At 38.0% G+C, this 24,497-nt stretch overlaps 1 protein-coding gene across 1 annotated transcript in view; it reads right to left on the reverse strand.

Annotated features, from left to right (window-relative positions):
- Positions 1–1,901: 1,901 nt before the first annotated feature.
- Positions 1,902–24,497, reverse strand: part of osbpl5 (oxysterol binding protein-like 5) — a 52,286-nt gene continuing 29,690 nt past the window's right edge. The window contains exons 4-22 of the mRNA XM_062990982.1: positions 23,469–23,549; positions 20,614–20,715; positions 19,802–20,005; positions 19,510–19,594; positions 17,013–17,175; positions 12,448–12,643; positions 9,538–9,722; positions 9,116–9,197; positions 8,350–8,448; positions 8,140–8,236; positions 7,946–8,044; positions 7,773–7,870; positions 6,580–6,669; positions 6,331–6,467; positions 5,757–5,936; positions 5,461–5,590; positions 5,260–5,374; positions 4,266–4,368; positions 1,902–3,262 (exon numbers count right to left, since the gene is read on the reverse strand). Of these exons, the coding sequence (XP_062847052.1) occupies positions 3,133–3,262; positions 4,266–4,368; positions 5,260–5,374; positions 5,461–5,590; positions 5,757–5,936; positions 6,331–6,467; positions 6,580–6,669; positions 7,773–7,870; positions 7,946–8,044; positions 8,140–8,236; positions 8,350–8,448; positions 9,116–9,197; positions 9,538–9,722; positions 12,448–12,643; positions 17,013–17,175; positions 19,510–19,594; positions 19,802–20,005; positions 20,614–20,715; positions 23,469–23,549 (2,376 nt within the window). The 3' untranslated portion in view covers positions 1,902–3,132. The remainder of the gene's footprint in view (positions 3,263–4,265; positions 4,369–5,259; positions 5,375–5,460; positions 5,591–5,756; positions 5,937–6,330; positions 6,468–6,579; positions 6,670–7,772; positions 7,871–7,945; positions 8,045–8,139; positions 8,237–8,349; positions 8,449–9,115; positions 9,198–9,537; positions 9,723–12,447; positions 12,644–17,012; positions 17,176–19,509; positions 19,595–19,801; positions 20,006–20,613; positions 20,716–23,468; positions 23,550–24,497) is intronic.

The following is a 24,497-nucleotide window of genomic DNA, read 5'->3' on the forward strand; positions in this document are numbered from 1 at the left end:
TATATTTTAAATATAAATAAATTATATATTAAATTAAATTATTGTATGTTTATTAAAGAAATTTACACACATCAACGTGTGAAAAAAGTAATTATGCTTAAACCAAATGTAATTTCTACTTAAGTTTAATCAGACTAGATGCTAGGCTTAATTCAATCTAAACATGTAAAACCTGTTAAATCTTACCTGCACTGTTTCAGAAACATACAGCAGTAGCCAAAGTGCAATAGTACATCTGGCAAAATCAAACTTAGAATTGGAAACAAGAAACTACTTTATACCGACAGCCAAACATGATGGTGTGATTATGTTTGGATGCTTTGCTGCTTTAGGGCCTGGGTGACTTGCCCTAATCAATGAAACCATGAATTCTGCAAGAAAATCTTGAATAAAAAAAAGTCAAGCACAATTAGGTTAAGCAGCAAGAAATTAATCTGAAGGACAAGAACACATCCATGTCTCCATGGCTGAATTGAAACAATATGAAGGTTTTGTAGAGGCCAAGTCATAGTCCTGACTTGAATCCCCACATTAAATGAGCAGTTCTTGTTTTGAAGCCCTTCAATGTGGATAAATTGCAATAATTCAGAAAAGAATAAGCAACATGAAAATCGTTTTCAGTTATTCAAAGCAGTTGGTTATATTTGTTGGTGCAGACTATTTTCCTGTAATAAATAAAAATAATTGTGTGAAACGATTTTGTTCTTGCATTACATTCTGTACAATGATCTAGAAATTTAGTAAGACAAATATGCGGAAACATAGAAAATCAGAGTGAGGCAAATGCTTTCATGGTACTGTATATAGCACTGTACGTATATACCATATACAAACCTCTTTGTAAATAAATAGAAGAATGTCATTTAAAAACTCTCTTAAATCTTTAACTGACAAATGTAGCAAGAAAAGATTTCCAGTGTTTTCACTGATCATTGTGTTTTGTTATTATAGCCACATTTAAAAATTGATGCCTGCAACACACTGAAACCTATGAAAGTTGGATCTGGTGAAGCTGGTGTTTTATCAACTTTTCTATTATTAAGACTTTTTAATGGTTTGGGAACTGATGTTACTAATTGTTGCAGTTTCGCAAGTGAAATTTTTCTACATTCTTGTTTAATACAAGACTTCAGCTGCTCAACAGTCCGTTGTCGCCAGTGTCTGATTCTTTTTTGCTTGTACAGACTGATGTTTGGTGGATCCTTCTTTTATACCTAGTCATGATTCCCTTAACTGTTAACAACTCACCTGCTTATTGTGTAATATTTCAAAACACTGTAACTTCAATATTTTATTTTAAATGTGCTGCAGGCCTCAAATTCTAAATGTGTTTATATTTACAAACTACATTAAAGTTGATCAGTGAAGACAGAATATCTTTTCTTTTTTAACTTTTATCAGTTGAATCAGCACTCCCCAATCTTTTTTGCACCACGGACTGGTTTTATATAAGATATAATTTCAAGGACCGGTGAGGGCAGGAAGATTAAATATAGATTAACTATAGAATGTAAAATCAGTGTGAAGCCTGAGCTTTTTTCGCTCCAATGAGACGCTGCTCCCACCTGGTGGTGATTAGAGACAATAACACCAGAAGAGTTTTGGAAATGTAATTGCTCTTGTAGCGATCTCTAATTATTTATTCTTTCTCTGCGGACTGGTAATAAATGACACACAGACCAGTACCGGTGGTTGGGGACCACTGAGTAAAATAAATCAAGACAATTAACATATCACAAATTCTTCTTTTTATAGCATTTTACAAAATGTCCAAACTCTTCTGGAAGTGAAGTCTGTATTTATATAACGTATGTTTGAGACACACTTTAATTATGCAGACTGGAACCCCCTCCCCCCTCACACACACATACACACAAAGAAAAAAAACACAGAGCACATAATGAAAATTCAAAAGTTTACTGCAGTGCTGCAATATGTAATAAGGGTCCACATTCAATAAGCTACTGGTATTTTCTTCCATTTAAAAATACAGAAAAGAAAGCATTTATAGCAGTCTGTCCTAACACTCCTGCCTTCCAGAGCCGTATGATGTCTTCAAACATGCGTTTGTTGAACAACTAGTGAGTGCTGTGCTTCAAGTCAAATCACAACAGGGCTCTACAGTTTATCTGATGTATGTACAATGCAGGCAGACAATTCCCAGATGTTGTGGAAGAACAATGACTATATTGCTCCCAGATAACCTGAATATGAGTGTGAATTTTTAAAATAGCATAATTTAAAAAACCTCAAAATCAAATAAATACATTTTGATTACAATAGCATTAGAGTTCCAAACACACACACACACATACACACACCCACAGATTTGATCATAGATCCATTTTTACTATATTCCGCATTCCACTTCACAATTCATGGCCAAAATAAACCAAGCATGTATGTAACCAGTAAGGTTAAAATGACCAACCTATTGGCTACAGTGGAGTCATGAAATTGTCTGGCCTATGGCTGATTGTTCATTGTAGTTTCATGCTGTATAATATTTATTCATTCCTTCATCCATACAATTTGTATCATTTGGCAACAGTGCATTTTACTTTTCTTTTAGGTGCACAGAGTACAGAAAACAAACGTACGTAAACAGCTTTTCTTCTAACAGAGAAATACTGTTTTGGTAAAATTATTACAAGGAGCTATGTTGCGTTGGAACAGCAGACAGAACAGCATTGATGGGTGTTCTTCCACAGACTAATCAGAATTTCTTCTATTTTCCTTCACTATTTGGCTTCAGCATTAAGGCCCGATATCTTAGATGGACTAAGACAAACAAATGGATTCATACATGCATCACTCACAATCATTTACTCACTCATTCACACCCCTAGCTGCCCATGGAGCCTAACTGTGACCAAAAACACAACAATAGTATTGAAAAAAGCGTATAAAATGTGTCGGACATTAATAAGCAAGAGTAACATGTCAACATTTACACTTAGATCCATTCATTGGTTAAAAAGAGTCTTTCTCTTAGTGCTTTTCAAGTGCTGGTTGCATGGTGGAGCTACAGTCATTCACACGCTGTGTAGTGGGGGGGAGGGTGGCTGTGCTTATTGCTAGGCAACAGTTGCAATGTGATGGTCTCTAAGCAACTAGGTGATGTTTTTTTTTTTAGGTAAAAACATAGTTGATGAGGAGCTGAAAAAGCAGCAGAAAACAGAGGATGAGGCAGGGACGACCGCTCATTAACATACTGCCCTCCGTCTGGCGTGTCAGCTCACGACTCAACATACCAAGGTTTCTGTAGAATGCAGAGAGAGAGAGATGGACAGTGACATCAGACAAGGGCAGACAAATAGGCCTGTCAAGATTCAGCACTTTTAGCTAACAATTTACTTTAACACAAATAACAGTACTTAACATTTATTTTGCCTTTCCGTTTCACTTCAGGCCACTCTTTTATAATAATATTGTAATTACATCTCCTGGAGACTGTATGGATAGTGTTTCTCCAGAACATCCTGTTTTCTGTTTGGGTGTTCATATTTTAATGGCTTATTCATTTTACCATTTTACCTCTAATTCTATGTTCTCTGTTCTTTTTCTCTTCTACATTTAACTCCTCTTAAGCATAACTTTCTTTTCCAATAAATATGTTTTTTCTCATGTGTCAGAAATAAGAGAGCTCTAGTGTGGTTTATGGGATTTGAGCAAGAGGTTAGGTTTGACTTGGTTGAGGATTTATTTGTTTGTATTTTTTGCCATCCAAGTACTCTTAAAAGTCTTCGCCAGCAGCAAAGTTCAAATACACTGATATTTCTGACTGCTGGATCATTTGCTCTTAATAATTGGCCCAACTATGCAAAAGCCACCACTTTGACATTATCCACATCAGTGTTGAAGTGAGCTGTCTTTCTGTTTGTTGACTTCTGTGTTCTTCATTTCGAAGTCCCATATTTTCATTCTGTTTTTAAACTTTCCTTTTAGGGGCCTTCAATGCCGACACAGGTACACTTCCAATTAACTCAAATAATGTCAGCTAGTCTATCAAAAGCTGCTAATGGCCTCATATCGTTTTCTGGAATTTTCCATACTAAACGGCTAGTACTCTCAGGAAATGTTACTGCTACAATATTAAAACACAGTTGAATTGTTAATCTGTAATACACTGTAGGACTTTTACACTAGTCTTAATTAGTATTTTGCAATAGGACACAAACTTTGTATTTGTAATTTCTGTAATTTCCCTCCAGGAATGATAATCTCATATCTTAATTTGAGTGTGACTGCAGCATAATACTTACTTCTGAATGTCTTGCTGCGATTTCTGTATGGAAACTATAGAAGCCTCTATAAGAGCAAGATCCTTCATGTCCTTTTTACACCTCGTACACTGGCTCCCAAAACCTACAGACACAACACAATAAATTCCTCTTTACATTATTTTCATATAAAGCATGATGTACTACCTGACTTATATATAAAATAACTAGTATGTATATGTACTATGACTAATAAGGGATTGTCTGGTCAGTGTGTGTTTGTTTGTTTGTTTATTAGGATTTTAACGTCATGTTTTACACTTTGGTTACATTCATGACAGGAACGGTAGTTACTCATCACACCAGGGTTATTAGTTTGAACGCAGTCATGGACAATTTAGTGTCTCCAATTCACCTCACTTGCATGTGTTTGGACTGTGGGAGGAAACCGGAGCACCCGGAGTAAACCCATGTGGACATGGGGAGAACATGCAAACTCCACACAGAAAGGACCCAGACCGCCCCACCTAGGGATCGAACCCAGGACCTTCTTGCTGTGAGGCGACAGTGCTGCCCACTTAGCCGCCGTGCCGCCCATATCAGTTTGTGTTTAATAGAAATAAAATTTTGCCAAAGTTTTACCAAAGAGCCTACGTCAAATGTTAATGTCAAATTTATGTATAATGCACATTTAAAAACAACCACTGTTGACAAATACCCATAAAACAGGCAATAAAACACAGAAACCAGCCAAACAGCTCTCTTACTAAATCAAAAAGCCAGTAAGCTAGAGTAAAAACAGCCAGTCTAACATACAGAGGGAACCTGTCAAGTCAAATTTATTTATATAGCACTTTTTACAATGGACATTGTCTCAAAGCAACTTTACATAATGCAGGACCAGACTTATCCTAGAGATTGTGGGCTATAACTGAAAAAGCACAATCTTCCCCCTGTCCTTCAACTTTTATTTAGGGACAGAAAAACTTCTACATTTGTATTTAAATATATATTATTGTTATATTGTTGGGCTTGCCTTCATTGTCGGAGGACTCGTGTGTCGGCTCTGGTGTGCTGCTGCTGCTTTCTGTGTTTTGACTGCAGCTGGATGGCTGACTGCTCGACTTCCTGTGCTTCCCATGCATCTGGGCCTACGCATACACAGAAGACAAAGAGTTACAGAAACAAAATCCACACATGAAAAAGCATTTCCTTAAGTGGCTAAACCTAAACTGACCTTTTGCTGGCTGCTCCAGTTTTGTCTGTAGGTAAAGCCATTGTGTTGGCGTCTTCTCTTCTCTTTGGTCTGGACAATCCCATCTTTCTCAAACTGTAACAAGCAGCAGTCAGGATCCCATGGTTTTGTGCTTTAAAATAGAGATACAGGATGTCAATCCTCTGAGACTTTTCATTTTATGTTAACATGGTTACATATTTCTGTACGGATTAACATTTAAGTGCAAAACTCAAAACCATTTCATTGTTATTTAAATAAATGGTGGAGAACATGTTGAGTGAATGAAAGGCACATACTCTATGTGCTTGTACTGCCACTCATTGGTGTTGGGGTTCAGAGTAAAGAGCCGCGGGTTCCGGGGCCGGTCTCCTCGCTGTCGTGCCTCTTGTCTTTGCGCCTCCTCCAGAACAAATTTCTCCTGCGTAGCTTTGTTCTGGTCCTTGGCATTAATGGCAATGGTCACCTGCTGCCAGAGCCTGCAGAAAAACAGCGTTAATGCAATGCCATGAAGTACATCCTCAGAATCCACACATACATAAATAATTAAAAACAGACAAAAATGTCTGTAACGTTTTCAGTATTTGATATTGAACTTGAACTGTATAACCTGAACTAATCATGTGTAACCTGTAACTGTTAAGATGTTAAAATCCTAATAAATATATACATTTTAACAATTGTCATAAGATTATGCCAAACTTCAATATCATAAGTTGATATAAATGTATTACCCTTTGTAATATTGTATTGACAATCGCTTGTGTCACAGTGGAAACCTTTTGAAATTTGCAAAGCAAAATAGTTCAAGTGTGTACAAACAAACACACTTAAACACAGTGCATAATGTAATACCCATTAAAATAAACATACCTCTCAGACTCAAAGGGACCCTGCTGGTCAAATTTGACTACTTGTCTCTTTAGCCTCTGACTGCGGATCTCTGGCGTGGGGTTCCACAGCACCTCCTGGTGGCCAGTTTTTTTCTCACAGAGAAGCACCTCACCATCCTGCCAAAATCATGCATTAGAAAAGTTTTATTAAATACAAAATCAACATAGTGTCACTAAGTGGAGGAAGGAATTACTATCTAGGACAAACAAATGCATTTTAGACACAAACCCAGTGTCCTTCCACTGTGGCCAGCACATCGTCCCCTGTCCGGATCTTCCCCGAAATTTGATTAACGTTACATGAGCTGCCAAGGAAAGGCTAAAAGAAAAAGAAAGAGTAATGCAAAAATAAATCCAACAGCTAACACAGTTTAAGAAGTTTAAGAATTTCTTAGTATTTGAATTATTCATATGTCATTTGCAGATGTTAACAGATTAGCCATAAACCTAACAAGTAAAAGTACTTCTGCTTAATAAATATTGTCAGAAGTAAAAATAGGCAAACATAACAGTGAGAAATTCTCTATGTTTTATTTATGTGACAGTGGTAGCTTAGTGGTTAAGGTGCTGTACTAGTGATCAGAAGGTTGCTGCTTCAAGCCCCACCTCTGCCAAGCTGCCATTGTTGGGTCTCTAACCAAGACCCCTGCACTCTAATTGACTAGAACTGGAAGTCACTTTAGATAAGTGTGTCTGCATAATACCGTAATGTAAATGTTAAGTATAAAAATACTAAATAACACAGAATGGAAGCGCTCAGGCAGAACAGCAATATAACACTACTGCTGAGATCTCGAGCCCTCATGTTTTGAATCTCAGCTCTGAGCTCTGCTCCTAGCTGGCTGGCCTCCTAGAGATACATGATTGGCTATGTCTGAGGGTGGGCGGGCTAAAGAAATTCCTCACTGCTGCTGCAGCTTCTGCTGGCTGATCAAAAGTGCCTGCACAGGGAAATAATAGAGATCAGTGTGTGACTATCTGTACGCAATACTGATCCCTGTGTGAACCCATGCAGGTAAAACACAGACACGGCAAAGGGGGTGTGTGCATTAGATACGTTAGATCTGCAGCAGTAGAGGAGATACAACTGGGTAATTGGATATGACTAATCTGAGAGAAAAAGGGGAAAATGCAGAAATAATAAAAATAAAATAAATGAATGAATAAAAATGAAAAAATAATACTGATACTACATTTACGTTTGGTAATCTACCAATCTACCCTATCCAAGTATGCCTGCCTTGGAACCGAACCTGCCGCAACCCTAACCAGAATAAAGTGGTGATGAAAATGACTGAATGAATGAATAAATAGTGCTAATATTTTAGACAAGGTCACTTTAATACAGTTCAAATCAAATATTATTAAATGATAAATACTTTTTCCTAATATGAAAGACAAGAAGAAAAAAAATAACTTTACCTTCAACTTAAATTCGATTTCAGCCAAATAATTAGTTTTCTCACACTCAATAGTTATCTTCCCTCCAAGCTCCAGAGTCATCGTACCATACAAAATACCTACAAATAAAGCAAATTAAAAATGCTCCACAATGCTAAAAATAGTGTAACAGTGTAATTATTAATATTAGTTACCTTTACAGTGAGCGTATGGCATAGTAATAACATATTCCTCATCACGAGTCAGCAATAACAGGCGGGCCTTCCCATCCAGTATTGCAGAAAGAGAATTCCCTACAGAAAAAGAAGCATTCTTGATTGGATTAATTTTCTATTTATTTTAGCTTCATTGATCCTGTGACGTAAATAAGCATTTATGAGAAACAAACCATAAAACTTAGACTTTGCCAGAATGCTGCCGGTGATGCAAAATCCATCCTTCTTATTGCTGACATAGAAGGCCGAAATAGGTGGGTGATGGGATACCTGAATGTAATGTCAGAGTGAGAAAGCTGAACCGAGCATACTAATCTAGCTATCAAATTAGTGCTTCAGAATCCTTTTCTTTGCAGCAGATGATGAAGGTAGAAAAGTCTTACCTGCTCAGACATGTAAAAGGTGCAACTCTCAGTCTGAGGGTGAAGCCAACAGCAGCGGAATGTCTCACCTAAGATTGGGTTGTATGGCTTTTTCAGACCCTGGAAACAATACACACATACAAACACACACATGAACACACACACCAGCAGAGAGATTGTTTGACTCTGAATGCAAATCTGATGCAAATTTGTTGCACCATGGTACTACACCACATTTTTTAGCACTGGTCAGCTCAACACTGGGGAGAGCTTATATAAAGTTAGTTGTTTTTTATTTTTTTATCATAAGAAATATGATAATATTCTTTATAAATGCCGTTTAAGAATTTTTTCTCTTTCCCCCCCCCCATTTTTATCAATCTCTTTATCCTGGTTTATCCTGTTGCGACGGGACCAATTACACCAGGAAACACTAGCTGCAAGGCAACAATACCCTGGACAGGACGCCAATCAATCGCAGGACAACCACCTTCAAACATAGCCAATCATTTCAGTGTAGACGTCCGTCCGGCTGAAGATGCAGCTGGAATTCAAACACGAATTGTAGCGGTGGTGGGCTAGTATGATCAATTTAATACATGCTGGTGGATTTGTGGGACTACAAAGTTTCCTAAATAATGTACTCTTTACATAAACAGTAATTTTGTTATGGAAAGGCAAACAAAAAATATATGTTATTCCTTCTGTATTATTTCTATAAAACAGGGCACTTGGCAAATGAGTCTAACCTCTTACATATAAAAAGAACAAAAAGTAAGAAGCTCACCTTGGGTTTCTTGTAAAAGCCTGACAGATACCAGCGTAAGACTTGCTTTATCCTGCAGTATGGGTTTTCCTCTGTGACTGCCCTATAGTCCAACAAATATAAAATATTATAGACAGATAGACAGGGATTTTTGAAAAGCCTAAAAACAAATTAAAATAAAATGTTGCACAATCAGTGTTTGAAAATGAGCACAGACCAGTACAGACCAGTACAGACCAGTTTTTGACACAAAAAAGTCAAAACAACAAATATTATTGTTGCAATTATAATATCAGAAATAAGAATTATGAACACACTTCAAAATGTGTTACAGATACACTTTTTTAATATGTACTGCATTCAGATCAGATACCAGGGTTTGGAGTTGCATTAATATATACTGGTGCTGACAGGGAGTGTAGAGTTTAAAAGTTGAGACTCACTGGGACAGCAGGTTGGCATGGTAGTAATAATCAGACAGTTTGTCCAAGAATGAGCGCGCTTCCAGGATGAAGGTCGGCAAGACCACCTTTGACAGATCCATTCCAGGCCTCAGCTGCTTTAATAGTGTCCAGATTAAGCTTTTATTTTCTTCTGACACTGTCTCCACCTGAGATGCTTCACCAGCCTGCAAAAGTAAAACACTGTTCACCATTTTAAGGTTTAACTATATGCTTCCCTTTCTTTTACACTTCAGCCTATTCAAATAATGTAAGCATAAAGAAACAACCAGCTCTAAATCTTAATCCCTACTTAAAACATTAGATCTATAAATATATACACAGATCAACCATAACATTAAAACAACCTCCTTGTTTCTACACTCACTGTCCATTTTATCAGCTCCACTTACTATATAGGAGCACTTTGTAGTTCTACAATTACTGACTGTAGTCCTTCTGCTTTCATGCTGTTCTTCAATGGTCAAGACTCTCCCAGGACCACCACAGAGCAGGTATTATTTAGGTGGTGGATCTTTCTCAGCACTGCAGTGACACTGACATGGTGGTGGTGTGTTAGTGTGTGTTGTGCTGGTATGAGTGGATCAGACAGCAATGCCGCTGGAGTTTTTAAATACCATGTCCATTTACTCTCCACTCTATTAGACACTCCTACCTAGTTGGTCCACCTTGTAGATGTAAAGTCAGAGATGATCGCTCATCTATTGCTGCTGTTTGAGTTGACACTGCCACGGGGCACTGTTGGCTGAATATCTTTGGTTTGTGGACTATTCTCAGTCCAGCAGTGACAGTGAGGTGTTTAAAAACTCCATCAGTGCTGCTGTGTCTGATCCACTCATACCAGCACAACACACACTAACACACAACCACCATGTCAGTGTCACTGCAGTGCTTAGAATGATCGGTGAGGCACCTGATATAGACCACCTGATGAATACGTTTCTCTGGCTGTGTTTTTACATAGGGTAAAAGTCAGCACATGTTTCATGAAGTTTATTTTCACTTTGTGTGTTCCATTCTGATTGCCACATATTTTTAATGTAGACAGATATTAGTGGTTTGGCATCTGATGGGGGAAGTTTTCTGTTGTTTGTTCTTCTGCTGCGCTTCTTGCTAATCAGTCTGCCTTTTCACTGCCAGCAATGCCACAGTGTCTCGGAATCCAGCCTTATGTCGTAATTTATACTGGTGAGTTCTTGTATATTTTTTTTTTCCAAAACTCTGTTTATGCTCGGGTGGTGGGGTGACAGAGTTTTTATTGCTTGTAAGCAGGACCTGGAGTCAGTACATCCAGCATAGCCACATGGGCTCAGGAGAAAATCTCTGTCAAACACATCTCTGTCAAACACAGTCCACCGCTGCATCGAGAAATGCAACCTGAAAGTGTATTATGCAATGAGAAAGCCGTATAATAATATTGCACAAAAATGCTAGCAGGTTTCCTCGGCCCAGAGTTCTGGGTCAGATGAGTCCATGTTTCAGCTTGTTTTTGGGAAAAACCAACACCTGATTCTACATGCTAAAGATTAAAAACACCATCCAGACTGTTACTTACAAAAAGTGCAAAAAACAGCATCTGTGATGGCATGGGTATGCATCAGTGCCCTCGGCGTGGGTGATCTACATATATGTGATATACCATTGATGCAGAGGCTTAGGTTGGTATTTCGGAGAGACATCTGCCATCAAGACAATGTCTTTTTCCAGAAATTCCCAACATTTTGGGATCATAGACATACAGTGTGTGTGCTTGACTGGCCTGCCTGCAGTCAATATCTGTCTCCTATTGAAAATGTATGGCACGTCATCATACATCATCTTGTATGCAGCAATAATGGGAAGAATTCTACTCACAAAACTGCAACAATTAGTATCTTCAATTCCCAAATGATTCAAAAGTAAATTTAAACATGGTGGTAATTGTCCCAGTTTTGAGTGGGTTGCAGGCATCAATTTCTAAATTTGTTTGAAATTTGTTAAAAACACTGGAAATCTTTTCTTTGTCCTGTTGTAAATGAACAAAGATTTCAAGGGCCTTGTTCAGCGACAGCATTGGCAACTTGGCAATTGTGGGGCCTGAACCAGCAACCTTCTGATATTTAATCCAGTACCTTAACCACTAAGCTCCAACTGAATATATTAGCTATACACATGTTCAAATAACATTTGAAACATGAAATAAGCTGTGTCCCAAATCACATACAGCAGTTAGAAATTGGTGTAGCCCAGTTGTAGCCTAGTGGTTAAGGTACTGGACTAGTAATCAGCAGGTTGCTGGTTCAAGCCCCACCACTCCCAGGTTGCTGCTGTTGGGCCCCTGAGCAAGGCCCTTAACCCTCAATTGCTCAGACTGTATACTGTAACTGTAATGTAAGTCGCTTTGGATAAAGCCGTCTGCTAAATGCCAAAAATGTAAAAATGTAAATGTAAATTGTATGCCAAACTGGTACACAGAACTTTTGTTGAAACGATTTGAAAACTATTTAATTAGTGTTATATACAATCTGGGACGAAGCCTTTTATTACTAGGCAGCACGAGCTGCCTGGGAACAAACTGCAGTCTAGTCACAGAAATTATGTGTAGTCTGGATAATCTGAATATCAAATGTGACTGATAGTTGTGTCTTTAAAGTGATGTCTCTATAAATGGAAAACAATGACTTTTGCTTTATGCTGTTGTATCTACTTGTTGTAAGTACGCAATTTTTATGTAACTTCTGCATTGTGATGACAAATTTGTCTGGAAAATCTTTCTAATTAGACCATTCATCAAATATGAGTTGGTCACTGAAAAAAAATAAGCTGCTTCTTGGTCTGAAAGCAGACTGAAAGCAGCCTAAAAGTACTGACATTATTAAGTCTAGTGTAAGTAATAAAGCCATTCATTCTTACCTCTCCCATCTCCTCATGGCTTTGTTCAACATAGACTGTCGCCTGAAGGCAAGGCAAAAGGTCATCTGATTGGTCCAAATCACTCTCCTCAGTTAATCTCCCTCCGTTTTCATTAGCTGCATTATCTGAGTCCTCGTGGACCTCTCTCTCTGACTCGTTCTCCATCTGGTTGTTTTCAAGCATGGAGTCATTCAACCTTCCGACAAACACACAAGAAACAGCATATTGTTACAGCTATTTATCCACCTTAATAATTTAGAGGGATATGCAGTGATCCTGTTGTGAACAGATTCTAAATCCTTTGCGGCCAGATGGTTAAGGCAGACAAGACTTTTTTTTCTCCTCACCAAACAGATGCTGCAACTTGTACAGCAAATTACATTGCATTACCATACTATTGACATTAGCTTACATTTATAGCAATTAAACACAAAAATTTACCCCTTGCACCAACCTAAAACTGTTGATAAAAATATTTTTTAATTCAAGTACCTGTCTCAAGACCGACACATTATTATTATTATTTTTTTATCTTTGGCCTGTCCTTATTTATTACAATTATTATAGAGGTAAACACAAGTGAAAAGCTATACAATAATAATGCACATTATGTTTTGATTACAGAGCCAAGCTAGATGTCAAAGTAATGTAGCAATATTTTTTGTATATGTGCTTGTTTACCAATCTGTCAATTGTCACCCAGATATTTAAAGCACTGCACCGCCTATTCCGATATAGCTAGTGTAATTAGCATGTATATGATGCTAAAAACATGTATATAATAAAAATGCCAGCTAGTCTTATCATACATGAGTAATCAAGCATGAAAGGGTAATTTCAGTATGAGTCCTGTATTATTGCAGTGTTTTAAATATAGAAGAGATTAGAAGTTGTCCATGTGCATAGATGTTATTGTTTTCATATTTTTGCAACTTGCTTTAATTACCTGCTATCCAATAAACCCCAATATTCCAATTGTATGTATTTAGAAATAACATTATTCATGACAGTCTGATTGCCTAAGCAACCATACTTATCAAGTTCATGAGCTGCATTAACGTTAGAGGACAGTCATGGTGTCCCCAAATAATATGAATACCTGCTTACAGAAAACTAAACCTAACAGACAACACCAGTATAATTAACATGAAACTACTGTACTATTCAGTCATGTGCTCTCTAATTCTTAGTACTATAGAATGGCAGAAAAAGAGAAAACTGCTAATAAAGACAACTTGGCTTACATTTTATCATTATTTATTAAAAGTCGTCGAGTCCGACCTCTGGCGACCATATTAGTAACCATTTAAGGAATGTAAGAGAACAAACTAAGTGTCTGAGAATTTCTCTAAACCATTCCTGTCAACTACACAACACACAGACAGACAAAGCAACAACAACAAAAAAAAACAAGCAAAAATAATCAATGTAATTTTTCTTCTGTGTAAAAAAAAGCACATCTATGCACTATATAAACAGTAAGCAATAACTTTTCTTACCTTTAAACTCCTACTAAGCACCGTGAGTAATAAAAACTGCCACTATACAACTATGTCTCTACAACACGCTGACTTAAATCAAAGCTGTATTTCCTGCCCTACAGCTTCAACTGCCAAATGAATGTCTGCCTGTTTGAGAATGACCAGTCTGGTGGGCTGGTAATTACTTCATATTCCAGTTTCCTGCACCTGCGCATGTCACTTGACCTGGCAGAGCGAGGCTGAATGGCTTGGTAAAGGCAAAGCAGCTGAAAAAAATGCTAAAGTGACCACAGGCCATTCGGGGAGAGGTTGGAAAGGAGGAGGAGTCAAGGAAAGAGTCATGCAAACTGAAGAATTACAGTGGCTTATTGCACACAGGAACTCAACTTGTCAAAAACCGTCTTTGTGATCTCTGACTTGTTCCACTTCTAAACACTAAGAATACAATTAAGACTTCTTCTTCAGTATAATAAAATCACTGAACCTGAATCATTATCATCAAGATAATAAACCTTTGGACTCTCTGTAACTATGTTGTTTAACAGTTCAATTTGCTACAGATTTGTGAAGTTCGTTTTAGTGTTAAATATTGCCTCTTTTTACTGTACTATTTATTGTACTAACATCTACAAATTGTTATTTCTATTCATGCTTGATTTCCTTTCCCCTCCAATGCAGTTGTATCCAATTACCCAGTTCTATCTCCTCTGCAGCAGCAGACCTTGACCATGACAGAGGGGGGCCATCCCTAACACACACCCCCTCCGACACGTGTGTAGTAGCCAACTGCTTCTTTTCACCTGGACAAGGCGGTTTTACACAAGCGTCAATATCGCATATGGAGAGTCACACATTGATCTCCATTATTCCCCGTCTCTGTACAGCTGCCATCGACCAGCCAGCAAAGTTCACAATAGCAGCAGCAATGAGGAATACATTTGGCCTGCCCTACCTCAGACATAGACAATCATGCCTGTTTAGCAGCCCAGCCAGCCAATAGCAGAGCTCAAATCTGAACTTAGCAGTAGTGGGCTAGCGTGTTTAAACACTGTGCCACCTGAGTACCCTCTATGAACAATATACTTTATTTAATGAGTGTTAGCTCTATAGAACATTGATTTAGGGGGCAATCACCCACAAGCAATCAGCAAATTCAAGTTTTTAAATACAACCCCAAATCAGGAAAGTTGGTACAGTATGGAAAATGCAAATAAAAAAGTGTTTTGTCATACAAATGCATATTTTCTCAGCATTTTCCATACTGTACCAACTTTTTCTGATTTGGGGTTCTAAAAAAAGGCTCCAAATGTGAATCTGTTATTCATGTAAAACAGGTATTTAATGGCAAATGTGTAAATAAGGGAAAATATAGTACTCCTAATGGTTACCCCCCCCCCCCCCCCCCCCCCCCCCCTTCAGTGTGAAAGGGTCTTGGTAAAGTCTTGCACTAACTGGCATCTGCAAAATTGCACCATATTCAGACAGACAATCAGACTTATGAAAGTAAGGCAAATGCTAACTCATTTATAGGTCACGGTTTGTTGGGACAAATGTCAGACCGGGATTGTAATGTAACAAACAGCGTACTGAAAAACAGAATCTGCAAAAGAGAACATCTTAAACATATAAATCAAGGACAAACGTTTACATTCATGCAAATTCCAGCTCCACCAAAGAAAGAATGAAGTTGTAAACACTGGGGGGAGGGGGGGGGGGAGGCCACAAAGATCTACAGTTATTATTAATCATTCTTATTTGATTTATTTTCCTACTAATTATTTATACAACAAGAAACAACAACTCTAGTGATTTTAATTTCTATAAAGCACTGCTTTAAAATGCCACCTTCATATTGAACAAACAATTACCCTGACTATGTAGTTGTTTTTATCAGATTCATCAGTTCAAGTCTTTAAAGTTAAACACAGTCATGAACAATTTTGTATTTCCAATTCACCTCACTTGCATGTCTGTAAACTGTGGGAGGAAGCTGAAGCTCCTTTATGCTAAGTTTGTCAGGTCGCTGTACAGTTCACACTACACAACTTGCTCTCTTGCAATCGGGAGTCTTTTAAGTCGTTGTGTATTTCACACTACACGATTACACCCTACACGATCTATCACCTGGGGAAATCGCAGGCGAGTCTATCTGGTCTCCCAAACTACATTTGTCACTAAAACACACATGAGAAGTGACGAGGGGTTTAATGATACCACGTCCAAAAACGCACGTCAACAAGAAGCGAGCAATCAAAGTTGTTTGTGGACTGATGTGCAGCGTAAAAGTAAGTAGGAAAAATAAATGAATCTGAGTGGATTGGGCTACACGACCAGCAGGGATTGTCTGTTCTGTATTGAGTTGGAGGTTAAAAATTATTTTTTGCAATGCATTGTTGGTATTATGATGGTTTGGCGTGGACGATAAGATCACAAAATACTGTAAAGCTTGTATGTGTGTGCCGATTTTTTCTGATAGAAATCATATTGTGCCCCTGTCCTATGTTTTTACAACTCCTCCCCTGGGTTTCCTCTCACCCCATATCCTGCGTTCTCATCGGCTGTAGCTCAACATAGCACTCGCAACCTGCTCGCAACATCTTTCACACTACACAATTTTGAGTCTGCGACTGGTCCAGACATTTAACATGCTAGATATTTTTCTTGAGTCACCAAGTGCTCGGCGAGCCGCTCAGATCGAGTCGTTGAACAGTTCACACATAGCGATCGAGAGCCGAGTTTCGAGCCCCAAGCAAAACCAGGCTCTGGCACTTAACCAATGTTTGATTGGTATTGAAGGGCCTAATGTGTGCCAATAACATTACAATCATGCTGGAAAAAAATTGGGCCTGTCCCCACAAAGCTGGAAACATACAGTTGTCCAAAATCTTTTCAAATGCTGAAGCGTTAAGATTTTGCTTCACTGAATTTAAGTGGTCTAGGCCCCTCCCCAGCAAAACAACCCATAAGCATTAATCCCTACTCCACCAAACTTTACAGTAATGCTTAAATTGTCCAGGAATAAAGACACAATTTAAATGAGTTACTGTGTCTGTGTATCATTGTGTATGGTCATCTAGCACTCACTGTAGCAGTTCCTGGTCACTCAGGGCAGTGGACTGTAGGAGCTGGAGAATATGGGAGGACTCAGAGGAGCTGCTCAGGTCTCCGTCCCTGCAGCTCTTAGCAGTTAGCTTATACAAGCTGGAACAGCTGAGTGCTAACTCCAGTGCATCCATCCAACAACGGCCTGCACACAGAAGAGACAGGTCAGGGTTCACTGTACCACAACCCACATCAGGCTTAGCAATCAGGGTTGGTTTACAGGAATTGTATGCTATATAAAAAAGCCAGGTTTTATCTAAGGTTTTAAATTAACACAAAATAAGAGTAGTAATCATCTATAAAATTGATGGGCTATTCCCACCACACCTCAAACTTTATAATGCTCATGGTTTTGAATTTAAGAGGAATAAGAGGCTCTACACAAGATCTACTGGGGGGAAAAAACTAGTGCCTCAGGACAATCCAAGGAAATTCATTCTGGTTTTAGATTTGGAAAACTCAACAATGCCTAGAAAATAAATCTATGTTTAAAGTGGGTTAAAGGTAAGCTCTTTCTTGCAGTAATCAGTATGTGTGATTTAAGCTTGAGTAAGTCAGAAATTATTTTCAGTCTGACAACATGTAGTAATGCTGTTTAATTTTCAATACGGCAGAATTATACTACAAGCAAAGAAGTAACATTTATTTATAATATTATTATATTATCATATATTATTATATTATTATCATATATGAATAATTATCTCTCATATGTAGGCCTAAATATTATTTAATTATATAAAAGCTCACTAGAAAGAAACAACAGAGAAACATACTGTCTGACAAAAACATTCTTTTTCTGATTCTGAGCACTATAAATGGAAACTCACAAATGAATGTACATGGTAGAAAGTAGCCAGTCTGCGGTAAGGTGTAGGCCTAACTAAACAAAGTAGGAGCTATACAGAGTGCAGGATCATGTTTGTGTTGCCTGGGAACAGTCCATGACTGTGTTTGAGGCGTAAAAAAAAATCATAATCTGTTGTCTCTCATTACTGGTAAAAGCAATAATCACAATCGAGTTGTGCTGTTATACTGAATATCATCACGCTGTGATTAGATCGTAGGCACAGGGACACTGTTATATTTAGTTTCAGCAGTTTTTGTTTAATTATTTTTGTGGTCTTCTTTCAGTAGCATCTCGGTTAATTAAATAAATAAAAGAGGTGGTATCAATCCCTACTGTTGGAATGCACAAGTATTTTTTATTATAATCTTTTTTTTTAAATGATTATAATAAAACAAAAACAGAGCTGCACTAACTAGCACAACCATGTTTTACTAAGTTAACTAGCATTATATATTCTAAATTCCATCATGGTGCATATTTCTTGCGGTTTGTTTACAAGCACAATTATTTTAATGTTTTTAGTTTGTAATAAATGACTCACGTCTTTCTGAAGTTTAGTTTGCTTTCTTTTACTTCTTTAAGAAACCAGCACATGGTTGCCTTCCTATTTTAATAGTTTTACTAAAGCAGCATTCTAAATCACAAAGGGTAGCAGTTAAAGAACTGGATTATTAGGCCAGCATCAGAGGGTCGCTTAAGGTTGCATTAAGTGTTACCACTACTAATAATAAGCAACCTGAGCAAGATTCTGGCTTGGATTGTTATCAGCGACAGTTTTAAGTCGCTTTAAATGTAAATGTTAATGTTATTAACATTTTATTAGGTCAAATGGTCTCTTGCTAAGCATGCAAGAGAATGTTGTAGAATGTTGCCTGCATTCTACACTGAAATGCTTATGCAATGATGAAAAAGATAAAAAAAAATTGTGTCTGTCTTTGTTTAACAGCAACACATAACTTTAAAAACTGCATGAGCTGTCAATACACAATCTTACATTTGCAGCATAAGCACTAATGCCAGTTTTGTGAGGCAGTGGTTGCTCAGTGGCTAAGGTACTGGACTACTAATCAGAAAGTCTCTGATTCAAGAACCAACACCACCAAGTTGCTACTGTTAGGACCCTAAACAAGGCCCTTAACCCTCAAGTGACCAGATTGTGTTTAATCATAATTGGATCACTTTAGATAAAAGCATCTGCAAATGTAAATGAAAGGTTATATGGAAGTGGTCAGAGATTGCTGCTTTAAGCTGTACCACTGCCAGGTTGGACCCTTGAGCAAGGCTCTTAACCCTGTGTAAGTTGATTTAAATAAGAGCAACTGCTAGGTGTCCAAACATTTGCGGCCTAATACTATTTTTTAAACGACCCGTAAGGTATTTTAGAAATTAAATAAAAGTGGGACCGGTATTAAACAGGATTTAAAAAAGAGAAATTCTTCATTTAAACACTGGGAGTCGCTAAAACATACAACCAGTCTAAAACGTTCTCCATCTTTACCCTTAGTTCAAAACATTAACGACCCTACACTAACATTAATGTTCTTAAGCTTTTAAATAGACACGGTATCTCCATAAATATTTCAACCACGTTGGGAAAATGTTATGAAATACACACATGCATGTACTCACCATCAGACTCAGATGCAGCTCTAAAGATCAGGTAATTGCTGGGAAGAGGCTGTGTGATGGAGCCAACCGTCTCTCCTTTAGGACCCTGAGATTCATTAATCAACCAACTGATTAATTAGCTTCCAATTGAAGCACTATTAGAACTGTCACATTCACTAAGAATTACAAAGTATTTCATTTAACTGCAGTGGGTAAAAACTTTTAATAGAGACACACATTCACTTTCAGGTAAAATACTTATCAGCAAATATGGAACAGAGATAATTAGAGTAAGAAATAAGCCATAACTAACCTTCATAGCCCAGATGGACTTCTCTAACGGGTGATAGAGTTTGAAACAGAAGCCGTCTTTCTTCGAGGGCCGTTCAATCAGCTTGCAGGCGTTCAGTATGATGGTCCCCACCCAGTGCTCTGAGCTTGGGGTTTTATAGATCAGGAGAACTCCAGGCTTTAGTGCACACCACAGCTTGGTCCAACTTTTAAGTGATCCACGGATCTGTTAGGCGAACCAGATCAAATTTGAAAAATAAGCCTGCTAAGTATTCTTGGTCAATACCAAGAGACAATGCCACTTAGAAAACATGAAGACATGCAAAAACTGAATGAACACCTGTGGACTAGCCCTGAAATCATTACAATCGTGTAATGAAGCTTTAATTACTATATAGGTTGTGCTGTTTGGATTTTACAATGAAAACTAAAACTGGAATAAGTCACTGACATTCACCTAACATTTGTACTTGTTTGTATTTGTGAAGAAAGTCTTTCCAATATTTTACTGCCTATATTTATAGTTATCTACCAATATTGGAATTATGTCTTTAACAGCTGATTATAAACTACATGTATTTAGAGATGTACTCATGTTGAAACTTAATGCTATATAAAATCAGAATCAGAATCTTTATTATTCGCCAAGTACCAGATGTACAAGAAAATTCTCCTGGTGCAGGTGTCAACATATATACATCTAATTAAATAATAGAAAAAGGAACACTATATATACACACAGAATTACCAATACAACAGCGACACAGACAGTACAGCATCAGACAAATAAATCAGCACACTGGTTAAAAGAACAAAAAACCATGGCAAGTGTACCTTTAACCAGTTTGACATTATAACCTCGCTGGGGTCCTTGAGAGCGGTGAACAACTCTTTGGCTGCTCTCTTTTTTTCCTGGCGGTAATTCTTTTTCTGAACCTGAAGAGAAGTGCAAAACTCAGAGATGTGCCAAACCTAATACCAAATATACAACCCCAAATCAGGAAAAGTTGGGACAGCATGGAAAATGCTAATTTAAAAATTTTGTTTCTTACATTGACTTTTATTCAATTGAAGACAGTATGAACCAGTAAGAAATTTCAGGTTTTGTCAGGTCAACTTCATTTCATTTTTTAATATACATTCATTCCTGGATGGTTGCAGTTTGTCCTACAAAGACTGATTAAAAAGCTTTTGCTTGCTTAAGACCACTCTGGATTGGTCTGGCAGTGTGGATATACACCCAACGTGCACTTGGTGTATGTCTATATCTAGGTACACCTATCTATTCTGTAAATTTGTTGATTATTTAAAAAGCAGCAGCTACCATTTAGAAGAACTTGGGTATACAATTACCGAATGCAACCAATCTGTTATTCTGTTTGAGTGGTGGATCATTCTCTAAACTGCAATGACACTAAGATGGTAATGACACGGTAGTGTGTGTTGGTCAGGTATGAGCATATCAGGTTGAGCAATATTGTTGGGTTAGAGACTAGAGGCATTATTCTAACTCCCCTACCTAATTCATGGCTGTGAAATCGTGTTATGGACCGTAAAATGAGCCATTTTCCATGTAATAAGCAATTTGCTGTGAAATTTACAATGTAAGGTTTGTTTAGCAATTTAACATTTTACATTCGCGCAGCGTTTAAGTGCCTTACGTTTACTGGTTAATCTGCATGATGAGTTGGTCCTAGCAATCCTATGGCAATTCAGTTAGGAATCAGTCGAAAGGTCCAAGATGTCCAAGTGTAAAGCAGCTAAAAACACTACTCAGGCAAGTGAGTTTGGAAAACTCCCAACCAACTCTGTGGACACAGAGGGGGGGCGTGTCGCTGGACGTTCTAGGTTTACATTCAACCATTAAGGTAGGCTGTGCTGTGTATTGTAGCTTCCATTTATTCTATCATTCGAGTTATGAGTGTTAAGTAAAGACTGCCGTGAAATGTGGCACTTTTCCATAAAAAATCTGTGATTTTTGAAAAACGAGGTCCGTGAAATTAAGCACATTTCCCCGTAAATTTAGTAGGGCCCTGTAGTCTTTCATCACTGGACACTTTCTCATCCCATGATGCTGTTGGCTTTATATTTTTGGTTGGAGCACTACTCTCTAGCATTGACCGTGAGATGTTTAAAATCAGAACAACACTGCTGCACCTGCTCAGGCATACATGTACAACACACATTACAATCTCATTACCATGTTAGTTTGATTGCTGTGCTAAATGGTCCACCATTCCAATATGAGTGCAGACAGGTGTAGCATATAAAATATGAATGTACAGACAGGTGTACCTAATAAAATGCTCAGTAAGCATATTATTAGGAAGGGTCAAAATAATAATACATGAATAGACATCTGTCAATCAAGTTTAGCTTACCAACAGGCCGGCCACACTAAGTTGTTATTTACTCAAGAAGTAAAAAACAAACAAAAAAAAAGCATATTTCCACTATTATTATTTCTTTATTTAGCTTACACAGAAACACTGGGCACAATGCAGGAATTCAGCCTGGTAGGGCATCATTGCACCCAGGGGGGTAAAATTAAATAGGAGAGTTTCGTCAGGAAGCGCATCACGCGCAAAAACGCGTTGTGGCGACCCCTAACGGGAGCAGCCGAAAAGAATTCTTCATTCATTCATCCTCACACTGGCATAAAAAATTCATTTTAAAACCACTAGGGGGAGTCAGAAATTAGGCTTTGTCCTTTGAGAAACCGCATGTGCAAAAAGCCAGTACTATATATACACCGATCAGCCATAACCACCTCCTTGTTTCTACACTCACTGTTCATTTTATCAGCTCCACTTACCATATAAAAGCACGTTGTAGTTCTACAATTACTGACTGTAGTCCATCTGTTTCTCTACATACTTTGTTAGCCCCTTTCATGCTGTTCTTCAATGGTCAGGACTCCTGGACCACTACAGAGCAGGTATAATCTGGGTGGTGGGTCATTCTCAACACTGCAGTGACACTGACATGGTGGTGGTGTGTTAGTGTGTGTTGTGCTGGTATGAGTGGATACGACACAGCAGCGCTGCTGCAGTTTTTAAACACATCACTGTCACTGCTGGACTGAGAATAGTCCACCAACCAAAAACATCCAGCCAACAGCGCCCCATGGGCAGCATCCTGTGACCACTGATGAAGGTCTCTAAGATGACCAACTCAAACAGCAGCAATAGATGAGCGATCGTCTCTGACTTTACATCTACAAGGTGGACCAACTAGGTAGGAGTGTCTAATAGAGTGGACAGTGAGTGGACCCAGTATTTAAAAACTCCAGCAGCATTGCTGTGTCTGATCCACTCATACCAGCACAACACACACTAACACACCACCACCATGCCATTGTCACTGCAGTGCTGAGAATCATCCACCACCTAAATAATACCTGCTCTGTGGTGGTCCTGTGATGGTCCTGACCATTGAAGAACAGGGTGAAAGCAGGTTTAAAAAGTATGTAGAGAAACAGATGGACTACAGTCAGTAATTGTAGAACTACAAAGTGCTTCTATATGGTAAGTGAAGCTGATAAAATGGACAGTGAGTGTAGAAACAAGGAGGTGGTTTTAATGTTATGGCTGATCAGTGTATGAGTGACTATTATAAAAAAGAAAAGTTATTGAAAAATGTGTCATGCTAAGGCAGAGGTCGAAAAAATAGCATGAAGCACATTCTACCTTTAAAGATTCCTTCCTGGCCAGCTTCTCGGTGAGTAAGGAGCTCTCCTTCTCCAAACCTATGAACATCTTTGATTCTGACTAAAAGACAGGGACAGATAAAGTAATTTACAGAGTCAAACCAGTTCACGTACATCAAACAGAGGCCTGCATCACTCCAGCACTATCATTTAGTTTCTATGTTTAGACTCACCAGCCCAGTCATTACGTTAGACTGTAAGTGAAGCCATGTATAATGACAGCATTTTCCGTATCATCTGGCTGAAATAGCAGGTAGCTAAATGCAGTTTCCTTCAGTCAGCTGCGAATGTCAGCTCAAGCTTAGAAAGCGAGATGAGAATGGCTGCCACCGTGTCCCAAAATTAGTTTCTTAGCTAAAAAAAACTGTGCTACAACGAGGACGTATTTTTGCTGCGTACCTTTGTAGAGGATTAGCATGAACGCTGTTCGTTTTTTAAATCTCACTCCATAGTTTCATATCTTCTTTTATACGCAGCAGTTGCTTTCATGTTTACCTTACAAAGTAGGTTTGCTCAAACACAGCCACACTATTAAAACCAATTCAGGAAGCTAAATTCAAGATACAATGACTACAGTGGTGATAACGTCGAATGAAGTCGCTCTAAGTTTATCAATTTATTCCACTAATATTAGCTATGCAGCAATGTAGGGTTTTGTTTATTTGTTCACTGATACATAGTTACTGAATAAAACTCAAATCAAAACAAGTGTTCATGTGAAACATTCCCTTTTTGTTTTCTAGGGACTTGCTATATATTTTATATGGTTGTAAACGATTCCAATTCTGTCAGTCTATATATCCATACATTTTACCCTTCAAGTTTACATTTCTCTGAACATCATGGGTAAGGCCCTATCTAATTAGCGGCCATAAAAATCGTGTCACAGACCGTGAAATGAGCCGTTTCCTGTAACTTTAAGGTTTGTGTTGAGCGATATAACATTTTTCATGTCCCCTACAAGTGTATGTACAACTTTAAATGCAAACTATTTCCTGTCCCACCGAGT

The sequence above is a fragment of the Trichomycterus rosablanca genome, chromosome 1 (genome assembly GCF_030014385.1).
Source record: "Trichomycterus rosablanca isolate fTriRos1 chromosome 1, fTriRos1.hap1, whole genome shotgun sequence".
Classification (NCBI taxonomy): Eukaryota; Metazoa; Chordata; class Actinopteri; order Siluriformes; family Trichomycteridae; genus Trichomycterus; species Trichomycterus rosablanca.